Source organism: Apodemus sylvaticus, chromosome 10 (genome assembly GCF_947179515.1).
Source record: "Apodemus sylvaticus chromosome 10, mApoSyl1.1, whole genome shotgun sequence".
In the NCBI taxonomy this organism is placed as follows: domain Eukaryota; kingdom Metazoa; phylum Chordata; class Mammalia; order Rodentia; family Muridae; genus Apodemus; species Apodemus sylvaticus.
Genome location: NC_067481.1, coordinates 96417880 through 96443680, shown reverse-complemented (window position 1 = coordinate 96443680; position 25801 = coordinate 96417880). Strand labels below are relative to the sequence as shown.

The following is a 25801-nucleotide window of genomic DNA, read 5'->3' as shown; positions in this document are numbered from 1 at the left end:
GTCACATTGGTCTGGAACTTGCTACGTAGCCAAGGCTGATCTTGAACTCCTAATCCTCCTGCCTTAGCTTATTAAATTCTGGGATTACAGATGTAAGCCAGAATGCCCTGCTGGTCCCTTGATTTATAAGAATCCATGAACCATAGAGAATGCTGAGCTTACCATGAAGATTTTCTTCTAGGTTGGAGAGCTCATTGTATCCTATAACAGTAGCTGTGAAGTTCATGAGTTGTATGGGCCTGAGTCAGCTTGAGTCAACTTGACAAAGAGCCACTTACTATGTAATTTAACAACAGACAGGTCTCACTCACAGTTCTGGAGGCAGGAAATCCCAATCAGGCTGCATCCAATTCAGGTGTTTTTTTTTTTTTGGGGGGGGGGGTTGTCTTGTTTTGTTTTGTTTTTTAAGACAGTTTCTCTGTGTAGCCCTGGCTGTCCTAAAACTTGTTCAGTAGACCAGGCTAACCTTGATTAAAGCATGAGTTTGCTGCTGTATCTGGTCCTAACGTCTGAGTCCACCATCCTCCCTTAATTACCTTCTAAAGGCCCTCTCTGCACAGTCACATAGGTACTTGGTGCTTCAGCACCTGAATGGGATGGGGAGGAGGTACAATTAGTTCATAGCACCTTAGGTACCTGATAGCTCCTCACTGGTTGTCAGACTCTGGGAAAGTTTGCTTTCTGCACAAAGTAAGGATGGGAGACCTTCCCTAAAGCACAGTCATGACAGGACAAGGAGCGCCCAGCTAGCCTAGTGTCCACTCTGGAGTGCCCACAGTGTAGTAGGTCGGAGCTCACTTCGTGTGTAAGCTGCTGCTTGCTTCAGCCTATATATCTTTTTAAAAATCCTTTTAGAATTCTTATTTTATTTTATGTGTAAGGGTGTTTTGCCTGCATGGATGTCTGTGTACCATGAGTGTACCTAGTACCTTACTGAGGCTAGCTAGAGAGGTTGTCAGATCCCCTGGGACTGGAATACAGACAGTTGTAAACAGCCATGTAGGTGCTAAGAATCAAACCCAGTGCTCTTAACCACTGAACCATCTCTCCAAACCAATCCTGTAGCTCCAAACCAATCCTTTGCTACTTTGTGGTTCTTCTTTTTCCCACTCTTTACACCATTACCCCCCCACCCCCCCAAATGACTGACACCCACCCACCCACCCACCCACCCTGCTTACTAGGATGATAGCATTTATATATCCCAGAATCCCAAGGGTCATACAGTTGCAGAGACTGTCTACAGAGGGTAAAAACATGCCTCTGTGAGAGTACAAGGCAAATCATAGTCAGCTGCCATGGACAGTCCAAAGCAGCCCCCTGGGAGTAAAGCGGAAGCACATTCTTATAATGTTTCTGGAAGCACATTCTTATAATGTTTCTAGAAGCACATTCTTATAATGTTTCTGGAAGCATATTCTTATAATGTTACTGAGTTTTCTAAAGAAACCAAAATTCCACAGTTATCACTGCACAACCCCTTAAAAGTTAGGCCAGCTTTCCATTTCCACTATTTGCCCTGTGTGGCCGTTCCTCCACGAGACTCTGTGATGTCACTGAAGACCAGATGTCAGGCTCACACAATTTCATCAGGCAGCTCAGTGAGAGCTGGATGCTCTTTCAAGTTGCCTTTTTCCTCATACAGGTAAAATTGAGTGGGAAGACAGGCCACCGGGCAGATATCACTTTGATAGAGGGCAGCCTTCTTGTGACAGCTATTGGAGAACCCGTGCTCAGGTGAGAAGTTGTCCTCGAATACAGATCCCTGGAAAATTAGGATTAGACTCTTTTAATATACACACAGAATATGCATATTGTAATGAATTCTCTCCCTCTCTCCCTCTCCCTTTCCCTTTCCCTTCCCCCTCCCCCCTTCCCCTTCCCCTCTCCCTCTCCCTTTTTTTTTGGTTTTTTGACACAGGGTTTCTCTATATAGCCCTGTCTGTCCTGGAATTCACTCTGTAGACCAGGCTGGCCTCAAATTTAGAGATCTGCCTGCCTCTGCCTTCAAAGTGCTGGGATTAAAGGCGTGCACCACCACTGCCCGGCGATGAATTCTCATGTTAGACAGGTCTATGTAACTCAACAGTGGAGGTCCCAGGAGTCCTCACCTACTCCGGCTGTCCTCCCTGCCTTCCCTGTGCCTTCAGCAGGACAGCCATGATATATACCGCCCTTGTTATCACTTTGCCTGGTTTAGAAGATGTTTGTTTTTTGATATAGGATTTTGTTGCTGCTGTTTTGCTGGTGTCCAGCAATGCTCCTGCCTCTCAAGTTACTAGGACTATAGGTATACTCTGTCAAACCTAGTTCCACATCATTTCTTAAGATTGATATTGAAACAGGCATTTTGGTATCTTCTGCTACACAGCTCAGCATAATGTTCACTGTTGCCACATGTACCTGGGACTCCTATGTTCTCTTCTTCCTCTATAGTCATGTAAACTATCCTTCAGTAACAGTATAACATCAACTTCCTTTTTATATTAGGAATCTGTAGAACACACCTCTGTGTTTACCCAGGCTTGGTACAGTCCTCACATCAGAGTGGGACGCTAATATAAACCTTCATAGCACTTTCCCTCTTTCTATTGCAGGTTCTGGGACTTAGAACGGGGAGAGAATTACATACTGAGTCTACAGGAGAAGTTTGGCTTTGAAAAGGGAGAGAGTATAAACTGTGTCTGTTTCTGTAAAGCCAAAGGTAAGATTTCTTGGCCTGACACGTAAAGAATAGAAACAATTTCAAGTACTGTGTCAAGAAAAAAGTTATAAGCCTGGTGTGGTGGTGCACACCTGTAATCCCAGCAATTGGGAGGCAGAGGCAGGCAGATTTCTGAGTTCGAGGCCAGCCTGCTCTACAGAGTAAGTTCTAGGACAGCCAGAGCTACACAGAGAAACCCTGTCTTGGGGAGGAAAAAAAAAGAAAGAAAAGAAAAGAAAAAAAGTTATAGAGGAATGAAGAGCCTTTCCAAAAATGGAAGCTGGGTATTGTGGCACAGACCTTTAATCCTAGTACACAGAAAGCAGAGGCAGGTGGATCTCTGTGAATACAAAGCCAGCCTGGTTTATGTTTTGAGTTCCAGGACAGCAAAGGCTACAAAATGAAATACTATTTAAAAAAGAAAAAGGAAAGAAAGAAAAAGAAAGACTCCAGGTGGTAGAGGTATGAACTTCTGTACTTTTAAGGGAGACAGAGGGAGATCTCTGAGTTCGAGGCCAGCCTGATCTACAGAAAGAGTTCCAGGACAGCCAGGGCCACACAGAAAACCAACCCTGTTTCAGTAAAACCAAAAGAATGACGCTGACTATATGCATTGATGCCTGTTCCTTCCTAGAATGCCATGGGTCATGTTTGTGCAACAGTGAAAGTATACAAACGCACATGTGTGCCGACCCCACGGACAGGAAGTTAGGATGTGTACCAGAGTGTCACTGAGTGCCCGGCACTTGTGGGGCTCCAAGCAGCCTGAGGGAGGCAGACTGCAAACCGAGCACAGCATTCGTCACCACCTTTAAATCTTTCTCAACGCAACTGACACGTGCCTTGTTCTCACCTGTAGGTCTCCTGGCAGCGGGTACCCACAAAGGACGAGTAGCTATGTGGAAAAAAGTGCCAAGCTCCCCAAATGGCCGTGGGGCAGAGGGCAAGGACATGTGGGCCCTTCAGACACCTACTGAGCTCGAAGGCAACATCACCCAGATAAAGGTGTGGTGTACAGCTTGGTATCACACTTGATGCACTCACTGCCTGCTGTACCAAGAGAACATAAGTAACGTGGAACATAGTTTTATCAGTTACTCAATACAGCATCAGAAAAATAGCACTAACAAGAAATTATACAGATACGTAATCCCAATACTTTGGAACCTGAGCCATGATGTTCTTGAGTTCAAGAAAGACCAGCCTCTGTTAGGTGATAAGACTGTCTCAAAGGGAAAGGAAAATAATACATTTTAAATGTCTTTTTATTTCAGTATTGTAAATAAGGGGACTATGGATGTATTTTAATATCTGTAGATCTAGTTACCAATTCCTCTTTCTCTACATACACACCACACACACACACACACACACACACACACATGTTTAAAATAGCTTTATCAGCCCGGCCGCGGTGGCTCACGCCTGTAATCCCAGCACTTGGGAGGCAGAGGCAGGCGGATTTCTGAGTTTGAGGCCAGCCTGGTCTACAGAGTGAGTTCCAGGACAGCCAGGGCTACACAGAGAAACCCTGTCTCAAAAAAAAAAAATGTTTTATCAAGATATAAGTTGCATACCCAGTGGTTTTAGTATGTTTACAGAGTTTTACCAGCCTTAACCACAAAATTTCTTTCTTTACAATAAACTTTAAAACCCTTTAATTATTCTGAAAAGAAATCCTTGCCACTCCTCCTCTTTCTTTCTCCCTGCCTTCCATAGCCGTACACATTGTGACATTTCATAAACATTGAAGCATATAGCTAGGTGTTGTGGCCTTTAAGCCCATCACGTAGGAGACAGAGGCAAGTGGATCTCTTGAGTTCCAAGACAGCCAGAGCTGTGAAGAGAGACTTGGTCTGAAAAAACTGGATGGATGGATGGATGGATGGATGGATGGATGGATGGATGCCTGGATGGATGGATGGATGGATCAATGGCAGGCAGGCAGACAGACAGACAGATAGAGGTGTATAATACCCAGTTTTTGTGACGTCTTTGCTGGCCTCCTGTTTCTTGCATGTCACGCCAGGTGTCAGTGTCCTTCCTGTGGTTGAGCATACTGTTATGTGGCAGAGCAGAGTTTTTTAGTTGCTCAGCTGATTGGCAATTGCAGTTAAGAATGAAGGTGCTGCAAATGTCTGTGTACAGGTTTGATACACGTGCTTTATTTCCTGGGAGCATTTAGTTGTCAGTTTATCAGTTTGTTGGTGCTCGTCTGAAGAGCAGAATCACCACACCTTCCAGTATTCCTTTAAAATGCTTATGGGAATGAGCACATTGGTAGCAGCCTCTGGAAGTCCTGCTGAGTCCAGCATTATCTGCATCCCTCCACACCTGCTGGACCCCTCTCCTTTGGCCTTATTCTGATCTTTTACATGGCTCTTAATTATTTGTTGAAAACTGAATGTGAGCCGGGCAGTGGTGGCACAGGCCTGTAGTCCCAGCACTCTGAGAGGCAGAAGCAGGCAGATTTCTGAGTTCAAGGCCAGCCTGGTCTACAGAGTGAGTCCCAGGACAGCCAGGGCTACACAGAGAAACCCTGTCTCCAAAAACCAAATCCAAAAACCAAAAAGAAAGGAAAAGAAAAGAAAACGGAATGTGTCAGATAGACTTGAAGCTAGGAAACTAACATATCTCACCAGCAGAAGGAAGCTGGGTAATTTAATGGCATAAATTTCCTATAAATTCATTGAAAATAATATATATGAGTATGTCATAATCAGAATGACAGATTTCCAGCAGATGCCCTGTGGTTAGAGCAGACCTTGGGAGGAACAGCCACCAAGGTGTGCCTGCCAGTTCACAATTCACATCTATCAGTATCTTAAAATGTTTCTACAACATACATATTTTACCTTTTAAAAGTTTTTGAGTTGTTTTTTAAATAAAAAGAAGTGGCTGTGGACTCTCAAAGAGGGTGTTTATGAACTTTCTGCCTGTGTCTCTCCTGCTTGCTTTATGCATTTGATTCTCCCTACATGGTACTGAAGTGGGGCTCCAGGAAGAACCTGCTAGCAGTGAGCAGCGCGGAGTCTGTGTCCATCCTCAGTGAGCAAGCCATGTCGTCACACTTCCACCAACAAGTGGCTGCCGTGCAGATCTCCCCGAGCCTAGTCAATGTGTCTTTCCTGTCCACGGGGGGCACACACAGCCTGCGCACCGACATGCACATCAGTGGAGTATTCGCCACCAAGGTGACTACCGAGGGCACCTGCGGGTGGTAGATATATGGTCTTCTGTGTAAGCAGAACTGCCTGCTAGGGCATTTGGGTAATTCAGAATAGCAAGCGGGCTTGGAGGCAGCAAAAGCCGTTCTCATTGCCCCCCTGGATTACCATCCTGAATGTCTGCATGTGTCCTATTTATAAAGAAAATACTAAAAGCACACAGGCATTTTAGGTCTAGCCTGTATTCATGGAAGACTCAGTGATTTGAAATCTGGCTGACAGCATGGTAAGCCTCAGTGATGCAGGAAGAGGGCAGGCTTTGGAAGCACACAGTGGGTCTGTGGTCTGTTGTATTCTTCCTCACCTCGGCCTTTGGACATCCATGTTCATTTAGGATGCTGTGGCTGTCTGGAATGGAAAACAGGTGGCGATCTTTGAACCTTCAGGATCCACCTTAAGGAATGCAGGTTAGAATCTCTGCACCCAGTGAAGCCTCCGCTGCTCCTCTGTCCTGTGAGTCCCTTGGAGCAAAGATGAGCTCCGTTATCTGTAGGATAACTTGTACGACCAGTGCTAAGCTGTCTTGAGTTGTCTGTGTTGTCAGCCTCCCTGACTGATAATGTTCCTCAGTACCTTTGGAGGGGCACAGAAGCTTCTGAAGTTCCTGAAGTTCCTCAAGCTGTGGGCAGGTGTTTATCAGGCATGCTGTCCTAGGGGTTGAACTCCTGGGAACACCTTCAACCCAGGGAAGAGGAAATACAGCTGATAAGCAGGGTGGGTGTGTTCATCTCCCAGATCAGGCCTAGGGCCTGAAGCCTCCATAGTTCCCTATGCTCTGAGCACACGTTTCTTAGTGTTTCTTTTTCTTCTTTTTTTTTTACTATATTTTCATGTTTCTTGGCTTTACATTTTTAGTGTTTGTACTATTTTTTTTCTTTTTTATTCTGGAACTCTATACAAGATTCAGGTAAGATAGTCTCACAGAGTTACCATGAGAACCAGCCTGACTAGGGATTCCACAGGTAGGACTTGTATCACGCTGCTGCTGTTTCAGTGCTCATCTTTCATTTCAGGGACATTCCTGTGTGAAACCTCAGTACTAGCCATGCACGAGGAAAGCATTTACACTGTGGAGCCAAACCGACTCCAAGTCCGGACCTGGCAGGTAAGTGACTGTTGACAGTGAGTGTGACAGTCACATTGAAGATGCTGTCTTTCCATCAGGTGGCTCACTGCAAAACATGGGTGCCGGGTCGTGTACTCAATACAGCATCAGAAAAATAACACTAACAAGAAATTATACAGATACGTAATCCCAATACTTTGGAACCTGAGCCATGATGTTCTTGAGTTCAAGAAAGACCAGCCTCCGTTAGGTGATAAGACTGTCTCAAAGGGAAAGGAAAATAATACATTTTAAATGTCTTTTCATTTCAGTATTGTAAATAAGGGGATTATGGATGTATTTTAATATCTGTAGATCTAGTTACCAATTCCTCTTTCTCTACATACACACCACACACACACACACACACACACACACACACACACACACACACACACACACATGTTTAAAATAGCTTTATCAGCCCGGCGTGGTGGCGCACGCCTGTAATCCCAGCACTTGGGAGGCAGAGGCAGGCAGATTTCTGAGTTTGAGGCCAGCCTGGTCTACAGAGTGAGTTCCAGGACAGCCAGGACTACACAGAGAAACCCTGTCTTGAAAAAACCAAATCTAAAAAACAAAACAAACAAACAAACAAAAAAACCACGGGCTCCGGGGTAGCCTGCCCATCCATGGCTGTGACCTCTGAAAGAGGGAGGCAGAGTTAGAGCCTTTTTCGGGGAGAAGGTCCATTTCACTGGACCTTGACTATCCAGGGGAGGAAATGCGTGCTGGTTTGCCGTACATCTGGAAGGCTCTGTGCTGTCAGTTTAGAGGACATTTCTGGATGAACTGAATGAAGCCAGGATGGGAGCACCTTCTACACTGTACAGCAGCAGTGCTGGCCTCTTACAGTGACAGGCTGAGCTCAGCATAGCATCTGTACTAGAGTGCATAGTTCAGTGGTGGGCTGTGTGCTTAGCATTAAGAGGGACCTGGGTTTCATCCAAAACACAGAAAAAAATTACTTGTCAAAGACCCTTTCACACAGGGTTTCAAGAAAAGACATCTTTGGGAAGGCAACTCAATTATGTGAAGCAACATTTTATGAGAAGATTAAGAATCTGTCTATAGTTTTATGTATCTTGTGTGTGTGTGTGTGTGTGTGTGAAGGGGAGATGACAGGAAAACTGTGTGCACACATGCATGTTGTACATGGGGGTCAGAGGAAAGCATCAGGTGTTCATCTTCTGGCTCCTTCAACTTTTTATGTGAGACAGGGTCTTTCATTGACCTGGAACTTCATCATATGTGCCAGGCCAGCTGGCCCACATGCTGCCAAGTACCTGCCTGCCTCAGCCTCCCACCCACCATCACTAGGACTCAGGGACATGCCATTTTGCCTGGCTTTATGTGGGCTTTGAGGATCCTCACCAGCCATCTCCCCAGCCCTGGAGTGGGTTCTCTCTCATGCGTCACATCTGGAGTACAGCCTCCCCTCCTCCTGGTGCCCTCCCCCCTCCCCTCCTCCCGGTGCCCTCTCCCCTGCTCTATTTTCTTTTCTTTTCTTTCTTTTCTTTTCTTTTTTTATTTTTTTTATATTTATTTATTTATTTATTTATTTATTTATTTATTTATTTATTTTTGGTTTTTTTGAGACAGGGTTTCTCTGTGTAGCCCTGGCTGTACTTGAACTCATTTTGTAGACCAGGCTGGCCTCAAACTCAGAAATCTACCTGCCTCTGCCTCCCAAGTGCCGGGATTAAAGGCATGTGCCACCACTGCCCGGCCATCTTGCCATTCCTTACTGGTTATCGTTTGTCATGACTTCATAAAAAGAAACTCACAAAAGAACTTCTGGAGGTTTCTTGCTGCTCCTGGGGACTTGGGCTGATTGGCACAGTGAAGTAGATATGTTTCTGGATATGTCCACTGATACAGACTCACAGTTTTGCTAAGCTGATTCGTGGTGGTTTACTGAGGCAAGACCCATGAAGGACACATGATGTTTGGAGGGAGTATAAATAGAACTCAATGGATAGTGATGGTGAGCTTGCATAGTTAGCTTTGCAACACCTCATTAGTCTTGAGTCTTCTTTTCATTGAGAGAGGCGCAGGCAGAGAACTTCTCCTGGCATCCCTGCTGGTCCTAGTCACTCTTGCTGACTTGTGAAGACTTTCTGCTGGGTTGTGCCACCACTGCTGATTCATGTTTGCTATCCTGAGACTACTAAACTGGGCTGCTGGTATCCTGACAATTGGAGATTGAAATTTCCCCCAAGGAACTACTGCTTCCAAATAACATACAACAGCCTCAGGCTTCTGTATCGAGCTAATGCTGTTTGATGCAAACTAAACTGCTGATATCCTGACAACACAGATTGGATTTGCTCCAAAGAACTATTTCTAAGCAGGTCCACTTCCCCAGTATCCTAATAACCTTTCCTTTCCTCTACCTTTGGTAGGCATTGGACTAGAAAGAAGGTTAAAACATTTAAAAACCCCTGTTAAAAGATTTTGAGCTGGGCAGTGGTGGTGCATGCCTTTAATTCCAGCACTTGGGAGGCAGAGGCAGACAGATTAATCAATTCAAGGCCAGCCTGGTCTACAGAGTAAGTTCCAGGGCAGCCAGGGCTACATGGAGAAGCCCTGTCTCAAAAAATAAAAAAAGAAAAGTAGATTTTGGAAAAAAATGAAAGCCTAGAGAGAGGGACTGTTCTTCACAACAGATTAAGGGAAGGCTATACCAGAGTTGCGAAAGGACTTGCAGGTTTCGGCTATGCAGGAATTGGAAGCAGAACTACGGAGCCTGCTTCTAGGACCAGCAGCTGTCATGGAGTTGGGTTCTCTCCGACCCCTTCCTCTGATTTTTGTTTGGGTGCAGTGTTTGGATACAACCCAATCCTCATAATGCACACGCTGTACATTAAGCCACACTACCAGCTTGTCTGCCATTCTAATGTCATAGGTGTCATGTGTGCTGGTTATGACCAGTGAGGAAATGCTAGAGGTCTCTCTCACATTCCCAGCAAACAACTGGCATGTCCTTGTAGACTCTTATCACTCCTCAGGAGGCAGACGTGTGGCTTTGTTAATGTCTGGCTCAGTAATAAGGTGACTTCAGAGACTCCTTTCTATTTTCTCCACCATTACCTTTAGAGAAGTTTACGGTATGGTTTGTATATGGTCAGGGCAGAAGACAGAGCCCTGGGTAGAATAGAATGAGGCAGGAAGTTGTTGCGTTGATGTGGTGTAAGCAGGAATAGGATAGACTTTGGCTTGCCTCTTCTGGTTTTGTGTAGATTTTCATTAGAATATAGCTTCTTAAGAAAGACAAACATGATGGTGGTGCCCACCATGGAGCTCAGTGGAGTCTGAGGCCCATGGAGGCTCCAAAGGGCAACACAATGGCAGGAAAGGAATCTGCAGAGCCTGCAGTATCTGAAACAACTGGGGGAGGGGAGGCAAGTCTTATGGGAATGTGTTTTTTAAAAATGGACTCACGAAGTTAGAAAGAAAGATGGCGGGGACAGTCACAAGAGGTAAAGAATGGGGAATCTGTACCCTTCGCTGCCCAGTTTCAGCCAGCATGCTGCAAGCACAGAGGTCATGCCGGATGAGCCTGGAGCTGCAAGCACAGATGACAGGAAGATGTGTGGACACCTGGAGCTCCCACAGAATTAGGGCATGACTGAAGAGGGCTAGCCGTGGGCCTACTGGTCAGCCCCAGCACCGAGCTGCCACAGCTGCTTCCTGTGCTGCCCTGCTAGGAGACAGAAGGCACAGGGCAGCAGCACTGCCTGAAATTTGCACAAGTTATACCAAGTTGACCCTGAGGACAGGGTGGTTTGCAATAGGCTGAAGCTGCCTTACTCATTCTTGAATAGAGCTGGCCCCTAAATATGGAGCCACAGTGGTTGTAGCTTGTGTTGCTTGCCCTGCTAGTAGATGGAGAGTGGGGGCAGGAGCAGCTGTGCTGCCCACGGGCTCTGAGCACAAAGGTTGAGCCCAGCAAGCCTGAGAATGGCAGACATCTGGGACAGGGAGCCAGAAGTATACACAGACCCTGCCCCCAGACGTCCTGCCTAGCTGCAACATCACCCTGACTCTGGGCAACAGCAGGATAGCCGAGAGAAGCTGGGACAATAGTCCAGTATTTATGGTGCTTCAGAAACCAGAAACTGTGAACTAAACCAACAACTCATTGCAGTGAATATTTGAATGTAAAGCTGTTTGGGAAAAAAATTACAGTGTGTCACACTGCGATTTCCAGTTTAGCAAAGGAATATGTGATGGAGAGAGGTGATAAGATGGAGGAACAGAGCCAGGAGTGTTGTGGTGGAGAGAAGCAGAACAACTGGAGATGTGGTGATGGTAACTGGGTGAGAGGGGGCTGCAGTAGACAGGGGAGCATGGTTCTTGCTGAGTGGGGCCCACAGGGTGGTGTGCGTAGCAGATTCAGCCCTGAACATGCTGCCCAGCTGCACAATCGCCCTGGTTCTGAGCAACGGCAGGATGTCTGAGACGAAAAATGGTTCACTTTCTGCATTGGACTCCTGGAAAGACCTCTACAGTCCTTCCCGCCTCTGGAGGCCACATTGGTATCTGGCCCACTACCCTGGGCCATGCCAAACTGAGGTTACATGGATGTCTGTGGTCCTATAGCAGATGGTCATGCTGCTGTCTGTGGCTCATGTTGCCACCACAGGTCATTTGGATGTCTGTGGTCTGTGCTGCTGCCTGAGGCCCTGCTGTGGCAGAGTGCTGCATTAATGTCATGGTCGTTGCTGCCACTGGAGGCCATGCTGAGGTCCACGGCATGTGCTGATGCCAAAGGCCATGTGGAAGTCCATGATCTGTGCTCCCACAGACTGTAAAGGGCAAAGAAAATACTTTTACAGTGGTGTCAATGCCTGCAGACTGAGAAAGAGATGTGGAAGACTTCTGTGACAACTCCCAACCCCCAACCCCAAAAAAGTAACAGCCTAGACAGGAAGCCATCCAAGAGAACTCTTAAAACTGTGCTAAGGATGCTGAAGTGTAGCTCTCTACAGCTGATGGCTTCTGACAGGGGTCCAGGTAGGGAGAGACTCAGTTTCTTTAAGGGGCTGGTCACTGGGGGTTTGACCAAGCTCCAGTATATGGGCAACACAAATTGGACTCCGTTTTGTTTTCTCTTCTTTTGGCTTTTTGAGACAAGGTTTCTCTGTGTACCCTGGTGATCCTGAAATTCAGTCTGTAGATCAGGCTAGCCTCAAACTCACAGACATCCTTCTGCCTCTGCCTACAGAGTGCTAGGATTAAAGGTGTGTGCCCTCACCACTTGGCCCTTCTCATTTTTGGGAAGAATGGAAGGAGGTTACAACAGTTGGGGGTGACAGAGCTGGGGAGATCGTGAAGTGATCGTGATTGGGGTGCATGATGTGAAATTCCCAAATAATCACTAAAAATATTATGTAATAAAAAGAATATAACTTGTATGCTTATGTGGTGAGAAGATCAGGTTGGTGGAGGATGAGTGAAGCTTGGGAGGTATAATGAGGAGACACTCTGAGGGTCTGCTTCTGACAGAGGAGAGAGAAGTGGGGTACCCCCACTTTCTGAGTCTAGGGTAGATGTATGTGGCCCCTGAGAAGTGGAAATTATGGAAACAGCAGGTGTGGGTGAACTTGACCTGGAGAGTGTTGTCTCCTTTCCTGCAGTAATGTACCCATATGGCCTCAGCTCCATATGCCCAGCCTCAAAGCATACAATTCTCTGTTGCTTCTTGCTCACTACCAGATTTAAGGATCCTAGATACAGAGCCACGGAACAGCTCAGTACATGTTGTCTCCTTTTCTGGGCTCTCCAATCGCTGGCTTCTTCCTGGTTTACCTCATTTTTAAGCATTGCCCCCAGAAGAGACATTAATTTCTTTTGTTTGCTTGTTTGTTTGTTTGTTTGTTTTTGAGAGACAGGGTTTCTCTGTGTAACCCTGGTTGTCCTGGAACTCACTCTGTAGACCAGGCTGGCCTCAAACTCAGAAATCCACCTGCCTCTGCCTCCCAAGTGCTGGGATTAAAGGCGTGCGCCACCACTGTCTGGTGAGACATTAATTTCTTAAGCATTTTATTGAGATGTAAGGTACAGCAAGTATGACTGTGTTATAAGTGTGGCTTGCATTCCACAAGTGGCATATGTCCAGGATATGACAACCATCCTGGCAGAGGTCCTCTCCCCATCTCACTACCTTAAAGACCAGGAACCTAATATCAGCTACATGAGGAATATCATTGCTGCTCTAACACAGTGCCCACCCAGACCAACTCAGAGGGACAGAGGTCACCATCTGTCTACCCTTGGTACAGTCCATCAACCTGTGCGTGACCACGGGGTACTTCTTAACTAAGGGGCCTGTGTGTACTTTTGATCCTTGCCCTGAGCATATGGCACCAAGGCCATACTGAAGACAGGCCAGTCTTCCTATGCAACCAACCCTGCTCTAATGCATGCCAGCCCCCGAGTAATCACTACTGGATGTGTGAACAGAGTACACGGGATGAATCTTGTTCAGGAGAGAAAGGGGGCACCGCACCATAGATGTGAATAGCTGACCTGTGCTTCTTTCTCCAGGGAACTGTCAAACAACTTCTGCTGTTCTCCGAGACTGAGGGGAGCCCCTGCTTCCTAGACGTCTGTGGGACTTTCCTGGTTGCAGGGACAGATTTAGCTCATTTTAAAAGTTTCGATCTTTCCAGAAGGTACAGTTTCCATCCACAACAAGTATTAGATGCTCTTTTGTTTTTAAGTTATGAGACTATTTAGTAGATAGGAAATTGGAACAATGTCTTATCTCACATGACACCTTTTTTTTTTTTGTAATATAGAAGAGACCTTTTATTGGTTTTAAAAATTAACCTCCTTTTCCCTGGACTAGGGGGTTAAGTGCACAAGATGAGAAGTGCTGAGCTGAACAGAACACGCTGTAGCTCAGCAGTCAGAGAAACTAATATCTTTGACCAGCAGGAAGGTGCCAAGAGGATGCTGATGTCATTCTTTCCCCCCTATCCTCACACAGGGAAGCAAAAGTGCACTGCAGCTGCAAGAACCTGGCCCAGCTGATCCCTGATGTGGGGAGCATCACTTCTCTGAGATGCAATGCCAATGGGAACAAGATCAGCATCCTCCTTAGCAAGGTAAGGCTGACATCCCTGCTGGCCTTCTGGTCCATATGAAGGACCTCCTAGGATGCGCACTGTGCCTTTAGCCCCTGACAGGCCCTGTCTGTTCTGTCTCTTCATTAGGCCTTTTGGGTCTTCACATCTAGCCTTCTCTCTAGCCCCTCCTTGCTTTATCTCCTTCCTCAGTTTCTTACCTTCTAGCAGCTCTCTCCTGCCTGGTTCCATCTTGGGACACATACAGTCTGTTTTTTTTCAGGGAGTTGGGGAGACAGGGAGGATTATTGTTGATTCAAGGCAGGGTTTCTCTGTGTAGCCCTAGTTGTTCTGGAACTCACTTTATAGACCAGGCTGGCCTCAAACTTGGAGATCTGCCTGCCCCCGCCTCCCAAGGGCTGGGATTAAAGGCATGCACCACCACTCCTGATCCATATTCTGTCCTTACATGTTCACCTGCACATACTCTCCATCTTTTCCTGCCCTTCTTTGGTTTCCTCAGAATCAGCAGTGTCTTCTTTAGAGAGCTCTTTGTCCTTTTCTTGTTTGTCTTCTTCATCACCTAGCCAAAGACTTTGTCACAAGAAAAGACCACTATTAAGCCTAAAGTGTCTTCTTTTGTCTAAAGGTTTGGCAAAATTTTATCTCATCTTTTCAAAGAAATCACATCTTCTTATGACTCTAGTACCTGCTAGAACAAAGTTTCCTTCTGCATATGTGTCCCTCATCATTGCCTGTGGACTTGAGTAGCCCAGGGTTGCCTTTCAGATTGTGCCCATTGATGGAAATTCTGAGGAGTACCCTGAATTAGCCAGGATATAAATGCTGATGTCACAGTGGAGGGAATGAAGAAGGGGTGTCATACCCAGCTCCTCCCTTTGCTCAGCTCTTTGTGTGTACACATACATGACATTCTTCTGTAGGCATGCTAAGACGACAGCAAAAAAAACGACATTGTCACTTGTGCTTTGGTGTCCCACTGACCCTGGCCCTAACAGCAGCTCGGCTGGAACAGAGGATGAGGAGCGGAAGTTATTAAAATAATGCAAAAGAAAGTAAGGACACAAGCAGCATCAGTGTGAGGCCCATAGTGGAGCATCCTCCAGATCCGGGCAGGAACGCTGGAGTGGTGGGAAGAGAAAACCCGTGCCCTGCAGGAACCCATGTACAGGGGCTGGAGTGATGACCCACAGGTTAGGAGCACCTGCTGCTCATGCAGAGGGCCTGCGTTCTCTTCCAACACCCACCTAGTGGCTCATAACCACCCTTAACACCAAATGCCAGGGGATCTGACAGCCCCTTCTAATCTCTGTGGGCACCAGACACACATGTGCTGCACATACATACATGTAGGCAAAATGCTCATAGACATAGAATCAAATAAATATTTTTTTTTCAAACTTTTTCTTAAAGACATCTTTAAAATGTGTAGTCATTCGGTAAGGGTGGACAGAATCCCCTGGGCAGCTGAGCCTGAACCCACGGTCCAGTGGTTTTCTTTGGTAGGCCATTTACCAAGCACGCTGACGTGGGGCAAGGTTCATGCAGCTTTCGGAGATGGCAGAAAAGACCCTCAGCTGGGCTGTGGTCTCTGCCTGTGCTGCCTCCTGGGACTGGGGCCAGTGTGTCTCCACCTTCTCCTTCTATTACATAGCATCGCTAGAGCAGTCACGGGCTCAGTGTGCCCTTAGGGATGCTGACATACCTTTATCTTAACACAGGGTCTCTTAACACTTGAGATGAGAGCCCGTGTAACATAAAGTCAATCCTTTAGGTGAACGATTCAGTGGCACATTTGCAGTCTAGTACAGCTGCCCCTCTGGCCGGTCCTAAACATCTTCGCTCCTGTTACCCTCAACTCTGCTCAATGCCTCTGGGTTTTCTTGTTCTGGACCTGTCATAAACTGTGTGTGGCCTTCTGAGTCTGATTTCTGTCACCCTTGTCACATTCTGGGCCTCATCCACATTTGTGTCTGAGTCATTTGGGCAGACACATTTTCTCCATTGATCTGTCGATGCTCACTCAGTGACTCCCACATCTCGCTCTCCTGAATGGTGCTTCTGTGACTAAATGGACCTTAGCAGCTCCTCCCCACTGTGAGTGAGCTGCAGTCAGTACAGCAGGAGCTGCCAGGCTTTCTGTGCTCCTGCTGCTGGCCTCTCCTAGAATCACTACTCATAACTTGTGTCACTGCCATCTTTGTGAAGTTTGTTTTATTTGTATTCAATTGTAGGGATGATACTTTTGCCATAAATCCAGATTCCTTTTGAGTCCTTTGGTTAATCTTCCTCCAGGCTGAGCATAGTGGCATATGCCTTAAATTCCAGCACCCAGGAGGCAGAGGCAAACAGATCTCTGAGTCAAGACCAGCCAGGTCCCAGTCATCCAAAACTGCATAGTGAGACTCTGTTTTTCTTTTCTTGTTATAAATCTCCAGTTAAAACTAAGAACAGCTCACAATTTTTTAGACTTTGTTCTAAGTTTCTGAAATTACAAAGTAGTAACTAAGAAGCTGTTCCAGTGGGTTTAGTATAACTTAACAGGAATTAAGTTATTGTTCTAGTAGTGTGCCATTTACTGGAAGCCAAGGTGGCTGACAGCAGGTGCATTTTCCTCAAGGACATGCTGTGTCAGTCCCGTGGGTACACTTCCTAAGGCACTCACTACCCTGTGCCATTATGTCTTCTCTTTCCTAGGTTGACAATAGTCCTGATTCCAAAATCTACATCTATGATGTTGAAATGGACACAGTGAATGTCTTCAACTTCAAGACTGGACAGATCGGACAGATCCAAACGCTGCCCTTTAGTGAGCCGCCGACTAATGAGTAAGGTTACAGGTGGGAGGATTTAGGTGAAAACAGTATGTGCCTACTTAGGACTTCAAACACTTACAAAACTTGGCTCCTATCTGTATTTAGGTCTGTGTGACTGGAGTCAGGTGCAAGGTGTGCCTGCAGTGCAGTAAGTGCAGAACGCAGATCAAGTGGGGACCCCACGGCCTACCTTGGAGCTCACAGAGAGCTGAGGGACGGGCGCTTGCCGGGGTGCGTGCAGGCCTCGCTTTTCCTGTCATCCCATTTTGTTCTGTTCTGTTGCTGATGCTGTTTGTGTTGTTTGACTGTGATGCTGAGGGTGCATCCCAGGGCCTGGTGTGTGCTAAGCAAGCCCAACCCTTAGTTACACCCCAGCCCCAGTCTTCCTTCCAATAGCTCTGGCAGGTCCTGCCTTTCTGCCTCAGATCTTCCTCCACAGTCTACCCCAAATTCTTGCTGTCTCTCCCTGGGTCCTGCCTGCCTCCTTGGACCCTTCTCTGGAGCCTCCTTTCATCTGATCACTCTCCGTCTCATCTCTGTTGATGCCTTACCTCAACAGCCTCCTCTTCTTCTTTCCAACTAATGGAGCTCCTGCTTCAGAATGTGGCTGCCCCTCGGACTGACACAGCCTCAGCCCAATCCAGTCATAAGTCTTTGAGACTAACCTTTCCTTTACTCCCTCCTGCTCCCTTTATCTTATGAAATGTCTTCTTATTCTCCACTCTGCCTGATTTTCATGGCTTCTCTTTCAAGAATAGGCAACATCTTCTGCCTGTTCCAACTCTCTTGCCAGACCAGTCTCTCTGGCCAGACTCCTCATAGTACAAATGACACAACTTGTAGGTCCTTGGTGTATGTTCCATCCTAAATTCTGTGTGTGTCATATCATTTACACACAGCACTAAGCAGGCCACGGCCTGTGGGCACCACTGGTGCTAGTGGCATCTATGAGAGGCCCATGTCTCTTGTAGGAGTGGGTCCTACATAACCACCAAGAGCCACTGAGCCCCAGCAGTGCCATTACACACCTGCATCCTGGGTTCACTGCGCTCCTCTCAGGGGGCATGTAAGAATGACTGCCTCTTTTTCCTCAAAGTCTGCCTCTGCATGTGATTATCTTGCCTTCATCTCCCAGACAGCTGAGACTAACGGCATGTGCCACCATGCTAGTCTCCTGTTGAGATCTCCAGTCTTTGCCACCTAGTTCACTGAGCTCCCTGTATCCCCCTAAGCCAGACTTCACAAACCCTTTCTCCCCATTTCTCAAAGTCTGCAAGAATATGATCAGATAGAATGTGTGGTGGTAAGTGGCCCAAAGGTGCTCCAGAAGCCATACACCTTCCAACAGTGTCATCACCTGCTGGCATTGACTAACAGGATTATGAGCGAGTGTGGGCAGCAGCAGCAGTAGAAGAGTTCCTCTCTGAGTCGGGGCTGGGTTTTTCCTTCTGTTTTAGGACCCACTTCTTTATGAATGAGAGCCTAGCAAGTTACGTTCCTGTGAACCACTTCTGGGATCAGAGTGAGCCCAGGCTCTTTGTGTGCGAGGCCTTGCAGGAGGCACCTGGAGCCCAGCCCCAGGCTGGGGACAAGCAGCCCCATGTGGAGGAAGGCACATGCCACAAGGTACCTACTGCTTTGCTGTGTTACCTGTTCAGACATATATGGCCACCATTTGCCAGATAGTGTCTTGCTGGCATAGCTTATGGGATAGTTCCTGGGAAAATTCTTTCATGAATAAGATGACTGTGTCACCAAAATCATTTCCATAAACCAATGCCTCACAGACCCACCCTGAGCCACTTTTCTTGTCCTTCAAATATACTGATTTCTTGATTCTCTTAACTGTTCCATATTGCTCCTTCTCTGTGGGCAGAGCACTTTTTAGATAGTCAGTACAAACTAACCTTACTGTGTTGGCACTTGTCGAGATTGGGTCTGAGATACAGCTTCAGTCCTCAGTCACTGCTCATCAACCTGACCTCAGTCAGTCACGGTCTCGGCCTCCTCACTGCCTACCCTCCTGTAGGGTTTAACTTTATGTAGATGTGCTCTTGGTTCTAGAATAGTACACTCACTGGGACTGGGACTCTGCTACTTTGCTAGGCTTATGTTTTACAAGATGCCAGCTGGGCCTAAAAAGTAAAGCAGTCTGTATGCCTCTGTAACCTATCTTCCTCTCAGAGAAGTTTGCATGTAGAACTCCCAAGTAAGTTACCACAGGGAAGGCCACACTGTTGTTTAAGGACTCATTTTTTTCTGATGGAGGCATTCCTCTCAGAGATGGGAATCCGCCCCCTGAGACCGTCTAAAATCAGTCAGTGCCCTGAGAATATCAGGAACAACAAATCCTGTCCTTGAGCCTCAATTGCCAGAATGATAAACTAGATCAAAGTGGCTTCTGTATCACTGCGATGAAGGAACATTGCCAGACTGTACACCCTGAAAAGGAATTGAGAAGAAAATAGGAAATTATGTTGCTGAATTTAAAACAAGAGTGACACTGCCCTGTGTCTTCCAGGAAGAAGTGTTGATTCTCTCATTCTTTGCTTCTGAAGAACATGGCTTTCTGCTCCATGACAGCTTCCCTCGGCCTTCAACCTACCAGAGCCTTCTGGGCATGGAAGTGCCTCACTACTACTTCACAAAAAAGGTGGGAGCGCCTGGTGCCTGCAGTTCCTCCTGTCTTCACCTTTCCCTGGTGCTTTCTTTCCCATGTCTAGCACACTTGAGATGTGAGTGGGCCCTTCCCTCTTGGCTTTCCTTCTAAAGGCAAACTTTAAGCTTCTGTTATTTCCTTGTATTCTAGCTGGATTTTTTAGAATAAATATCCCTCTATACTTCTTGAGGAATTTAGAATTACAAATGATACAGATCTTCCTGACCCCAGCCCAGCAGTGCTCGAGGTACGGCAGCTGCTGTCACCACTCAGGCTTGCGTACCTAGACATAAGTGAGGCACACGCACATGTTTATAAGCTTTTGAAGGTTAGCAGACACTAGCACACATCCTAACCCATTTATTTTACGTGTCCAACACCCATTTGGACTGCGGTTCTAAAATGTCACATTGCATGGGCTGAGTCCAGACAGACGCACTCTGCCACTTTTACCGACTTCTAGATCTTCTGCTCTGGGCTCCATTGCCACCTGAGAGGCTGTGGCTGTGGTGACTGCAGATGGCAGCTGCTGCTTCTTTCTTTTTCCTGCCTTATTTCAGTGCTGAGGGTCAAACTCAAGCCCTCAAACACACTGAGCTACACCCCACAACCTGAGGGCCTTTCTCCACATAGGATCTAGAGCCTGTGGGGCCAAGGCCAGGCTGCGGGGCTGGAGCTGTTGGTGAGCTCCACACTGATCTGCGAGCTGCTGCTGTGGCTTTGATCCCCTGAACTGAAGTAGCCGCCCTCTTACTGGACCCACATTTTCTGAAAAAAAAGTACATATTATCCGTCACTTCTCTTGTATTGGCATACTCGAAATGTTGGGGGGAGGGGAGCAATACTGTCGGCTTTTACCTTTTACCTAGGTGTTTCTGCGTTTCCCCGTATGGTGATGTCTTTAAAATGATCTCTGCGCTGTTCTCATTGTCTGAAATGAACCTTTCTATCTTTTTACAAATGACTTACCTATATGTATTTGTGTCTACACGTGAGTATGTGCACATGAGTGCAGGTGCCCTGGAGGCCAGAGGCGGCACAGGCAGTGCCTGTGTGATGGGAACTGAACTGTGGTTCTCTGCAAGAGCAGTGCTTACTGTTAACTGCTGAGCCATTTCTCTAACCTCCTCTCTCAGTTTTTCCCTTTCTCTCTCTCTCTCTCTCTCTCTTTCTCTCTCTCTCTCTCTCTTTCTTTCTTTCTTTCTTTCTTTCTTTCTTTCTTTCTTTCTTTCTTTCTTTCTTTCTTTCTTTCTGTCTTTCTGTCTGTCTTTCTGTCTTTCTGTCTTTCTTTCTGTCTTTCTGTCTTTCTTTCTGTCTTTCTGTCTTTCTTTCTGTCTTTCTTTCTTTCTTTCTTTCTTTCTTTCTTTCTTTCTGTCTGTCTGTCTGTCTGTCTGTCTGTCTTTCTTTCTTTCTTTCTTTCTTTCTGCCTGTCTTTCTTTCTTTCTTTCTTGCAAACTTGTATCTATGTGGCCTAGGGTAGCCTTGAACTCACAGTAGTCCTGCCTCAGCCTCTGGAGTACTGAGATTGCTAGGACTTCAGATGTTTCCAACTGTGGCTGACTGAGCCTTTTGTTGCTTTTGTAGCCAAAAGTAAGTAGGAAGATTGGCCCCAGGGAGACAGAGTAAAAACCAGGACCTATGCAGTCCGCTCCTCACAATCATAAGCTAGTGAGTGAAACTGTATGGTGCAGACTGCTAGGAAGTCATAAAGGTACAAGCCTCACTCAGCTCTTCCAGAGCTGCAAGTCACTCTGAAGGAGCTAGTGTATAGAATAGTGTAGATGTGGTTGCTGCCCCTCGTGACCATTTACTGATCACATCTAGTTTTAAGATCAGCAAACATGCATATATAATGATACACGTGTTTTAAATAAAGATGAATCTAGGATAGTTGGTTCCAGTTCTCTAAGTTAGCATATGCAAAAGTATCGCACCGCCACCAGAAGTTGGTGTGTGAGCAGATTGTACATTACATTTCCACGGGCCTTAAAAATGGAGTGGGTGTCTTTAAAGCTGGGAGGTGTTTATGTGATCTGTGTAATCCTGTGAGTCCTTTTTCCATCAGCGCAGGAATCCCTAATGCTTTATTTTAAAATAGAATTCCTCCACTATACTGACACTTCCCTGCCATTTTTCATTCTTGTTTTATGTTCTTTGATTTAATTTCCCTGTGACCTGAAAACAGAGAGTTTGGAAAGCTCTTTCGAATGCTCTCTGTTGAATTTTCTAAGTTAATTTCCCATCCTGCACTTCCGTTTTGTCCACACATTTATGCATGCTTTCTTTTTTCTCGACTCCCTCTCTGTGCCTGCATTCATAGTTGTTGTTCCACAGAAGAGGCGTCTATGATGCAGTTGTAAGTATGAAGCCCCAAGTAGTGGCTTGTCACCTTGGTCATGTCCCTGAGATGCTTTTCTTCTCGCTCTGTTGTGTGTGCCAACCCTGCTCACCTGGTAGGAAACTTCCCTGGAGGTCCCGGAGCCATGTAACTTAGTAAAGTTTGGCAGGAGCCTATTGGTTCTTAATCTGGTGTGTACCTGTGGCATGTGGAGCCACTGCATATGATCTCCAGATGCAGGAAATGCTTGATCCTGTTTGTAATAAAGGTAGTATCATTAGTTTACCCTGCAGAGTTCTGCCAAGGAGCAGCCTGAAGGTGTTCTGTTTCTTTAAAAGCTACTCTTTCACTGTTTGCCAACAGGCAGTCTCCTTTTCCACAAGTTTTAAGTGCCCACACATCCCAGAATGCTCTGGGAGAGTCCAGTATTCTTAGTTCCAAGTACCCTTATCATGTGACTGGCAGGTTGCTCCAGTTTACTGTGACATAGGATAAACAGTCTCTGCCTCCCATCCAAATACCATGAGGTCCAAGCCCTGTTTAGCTCCCCAGATGAGACAAGTTCAGATGTGCTCTGGGCAGAGGGGCCATAGAACACAGCTCCTCACAGATCAGCAACAAGGAGCTAAAATAAGAAGCTTGGTACATAAGTAAGGGATTCCAAGGCTCCCCAGGGTGCTCACACAGTAAATTGGGCTCTCATTAGAACCACACCATGGATGATGCTGTTACCAGTGTGAAGGACAGCATCCAGCTTGGTACACAGTTAGCCAAACTCTTCTGTCACCTAGTTGGTATTACCGTGTGTGTGTGTGTGTGTGTGTGTGTGTGTGTGTGTGTGTGTATGTAACTCAAGCTGCCAACAACAACAGAACCTTTTGCTTATATCCTATGCTGTATCTAGAAGGGTTTTCCAACTACAACAAAGCATGATAAATTCCACCATATTTTCAGAGTCCAGGTCAAATGTTGGTTCCTCCTGGGGACTTCTCGCTGGGCTTGCCAGGTAGGCTCAGAAGGAACAGTGAGATTGAATTGTTCATGACATCTGAGCTGGAGAGGGAGGTGGTTGAAGCCACCACCTGGATAGTCAGTCATGTGACAAATGTGTGCTCGAGTGTACATACATAGCAAATGGTCTGCAGAGAGAAGGAAGTGCCAGGCTGGAGAGGAGCACGGGTACAGAAGCCGAGAGCAGAAGGCGGGCCCCTCGGGCCCCTCGGGCTCTGCCTGTTCCAGAAGGGCAGGCTGCTGTGCTTTAAGATGTGTGCATGTGTATCTGACTTAAGGCACTTAAACTGGTAAATGTCTTTATGATAAGGGAAACTCTGGGAGATGGGGGTTGAAAGAGTTATTTTTAATGTGAGACTCTGATATTACTAAGGCTGACAAACGATTTTACACCTGAGCAGCCTTTGTTCACCTGAAATCAAGGCCCAAATCTCTGAGCATTTCAGTGACATTAAAGGTTTCCCAGGATCCTGTGGGAACCATTTGGCCTATGGCTATATACATATGCATCCCTGCATATAGGTTTCCCAGTAGTTGTCTGACTATAGGGAGGTAGCTTACATACTGTTTGACAAGCATATGGGGCCTTTGTCCTCCAGCCTGGGGAAGCAGACAAAGAAGACAGGGTGGATTCTGGGCACTACCACATCCCTCAGATGGTAGCCAAGAGGCCCCTTCGAGACTTTGTGGGGCTGGAGGACTGTGACAAGCCTACTCGGGATGCCATGCTCAACTTCAGTTTCTTTGTCACCATTGGAGACATGGATGAAGCTTTCAAATCTATCAAACTCATCAAGAGGTAAGGAGTCCCTCACTCAGGTGTTGAAGTTATATGCATCCTCCCTAGAGCCGTCAGCCTTTTTAATGCCTTCTATTTCAAAAGCTTTTTTAGATTTATATGTATTTTACTTGCATATATATGTATGTATGTACACACACACACACACACACACACACACATCTGCACCACATGCGTTCCTAGTGCCTAAGTCAGGGCATTTGATGCCAGGAGCTGCGGTCACTGATGGTGGTGAGCCATCTTGTGGGTAGAAGTCTTCCACCAGAGCAACAGTGCTCTCAATCACCAAGCCATCTTTTATTCCTTCTTTGTCAATTTCATTTTAACCTGACAGCCCTTCTATAATCATATTACAATGTTTAACTGTTTTTTTACTCAATGAAATGCCCATTGGGCCCAAGGACATGGAGCGTGTCTAGCACACTGTATTGGGTGCAGCAGGAAAGCCTGATGCCTGGTATCGGTGGTGCTGGGAGCCTTTAACTGTTCCTTCATTATTTCCTTTATGTTAAAGTGTTCAGAATACTCTGTTCAAAAGTTCTGCAGGTACTAAATATTGCTCAAAAGTATTAGTAAACAGAACTGTCAATGAAATGCAGTTAAACCTTATGACAGCAGTAACAGAGATCTAGATGTGCTGGCTTGCTCTTAGAGCCCCAGCGCTTAGAAGGGCGAAGCCAGCCTGGACTGTATAGTGAATTCCAGGCCAGTCTGTGATGCAGAGTAAGACCCCATCTTAAAGAACAAATCAGTAGCCAGGCAGTGGTGGCACATGCCTATAATCCCAGCACTTGGGAGGCAGAGGCAGGCGGATTTCAGCCTGGTCTACAGAGTGAGTTCCAGGACAGTCAGGACTACACAGAGAAACCCTGTCTTGAAAAACCAAAATATATATATATATATATTTAAAAAATGGGCAAAAACAAACAAACAAAACAAAACAAACAAACAAATCAGTACAGGCCATCTGCAAGTACTTTTTCCACTCCTGAGTCAACTCAGAAAAATCTCAGCCTAAGTTTTTGGCAGATATTTGTTTAAAAGAGTAAAATAAAACGTGGGAGTTATCCTGTGAGAAAGGAAAGGTTGGCAGCCAAAGTGTTGCATGCCTTTAATCCCAGAATTTGGGAGGCAGAGGATCTCTGTGCATCTGAGTTCAGCCTAGTGTACATAGTGAGTTTCAGAACAATCAGAGCTGTTTATTAAAACTGTTTATTATAGTTGAGAGGGTTTTTTTTGTTTGTTTGTTTGTTTTGCACACTGGCCATGTAGACATTTAGCTTGGAGGTGACCAGCAAGTCCAACCTTTCCTGGATCACTTTCATTTACTATGGTCATGTTCACAACCTAAAGCAGACTGCATGGCCACTCTAAACCTTTAGTGTACTTCATATAGACACATACACAATACTAATGTGTTTAGGCACATGCATAGTATTAGTGTAGGACTAGATATAAAAATGTCTTAGAGGAAGAGACAAGTGGGAAGAAGGCATAGCTAAATGCTTGAGTCTGAGTGCTGTTCGTGGGCATGGGCCTCCTTGTTTCCAGGTGTGCTGAGCATGTCGCATGTGGCCAATCTGTAAATGCTCATATGTCATTATCAGTGTCTTTGTGTGTTTAAGGGACCAATTTGTTTCACTGTTTATTCTGACTAAAGACAAAGCCTTGGCCTAGGACAGGTTTCAGAATTTAAACTGATCGACATGAGTCACAGGAAGGCTGAAAGTAGCAAAGTTTGGCATTTACTAGGAGAGGGAGCCAGAGGAGAGAATGTCACTGACCTTCGTGTTCTGATAGAGCCAGCTTCCTCTTGCTGCATATGCCAGCAGTGATTTCTGCCTCTGGGTGGCCATGATCAAGCAGTGCTGCATCCCAAGGAGCCATCTAGCAAGGGTACACCAGGACCTCTGTCACAGATGTGGTCCAGCATCCCTGGGTTCTGTGGACTATTTAGCACCACAGGTACAGATTTTATATACTTGCTGGGGAGCCACAGACTGTGGGATCCAGCCTCTCTGAAAGCATGGCCTCTGGAGGTGTCCGCT

At 46.2% G+C, this 25801-nt stretch overlaps 1 protein-coding gene across 1 annotated transcript in view; it reads left to right on the top strand.

Annotated features, from left to right (window-relative positions):
* Positions 1-25801, top strand: part of Ift140 (intraflagellar transport 140) — a 76859-nt gene that overhangs the window by 12026 nt on the left and 39032 nt on the right. Inside the window, exons 7-18 of the mRNA XM_052194623.1 lie at positions 1646-1737; positions 2598-2704; positions 3564-3709; positions 5695-5898; positions 6266-6338; positions 6945-7036; positions 13589-13716; positions 14034-14151; positions 16828-16958; positions 18404-18572; positions 19468-19599; positions 23554-23753. Coding sequence (XP_052050583.1) covers positions 1646-1737; positions 2598-2704; positions 3564-3709; positions 5695-5898; positions 6266-6338; positions 6945-7036; positions 13589-13716; positions 14034-14151; positions 16828-16958; positions 18404-18572; positions 19468-19599; positions 23554-23753 — 1592 coding nt within the window. The remainder of the gene's footprint in view (positions 1-1645; positions 1738-2597; positions 2705-3563; positions 3710-5694; positions 5899-6265; positions 6339-6944; positions 7037-13588; positions 13717-14033; positions 14152-16827; positions 16959-18403; positions 18573-19467; positions 19600-23553; positions 23754-25801) is intronic.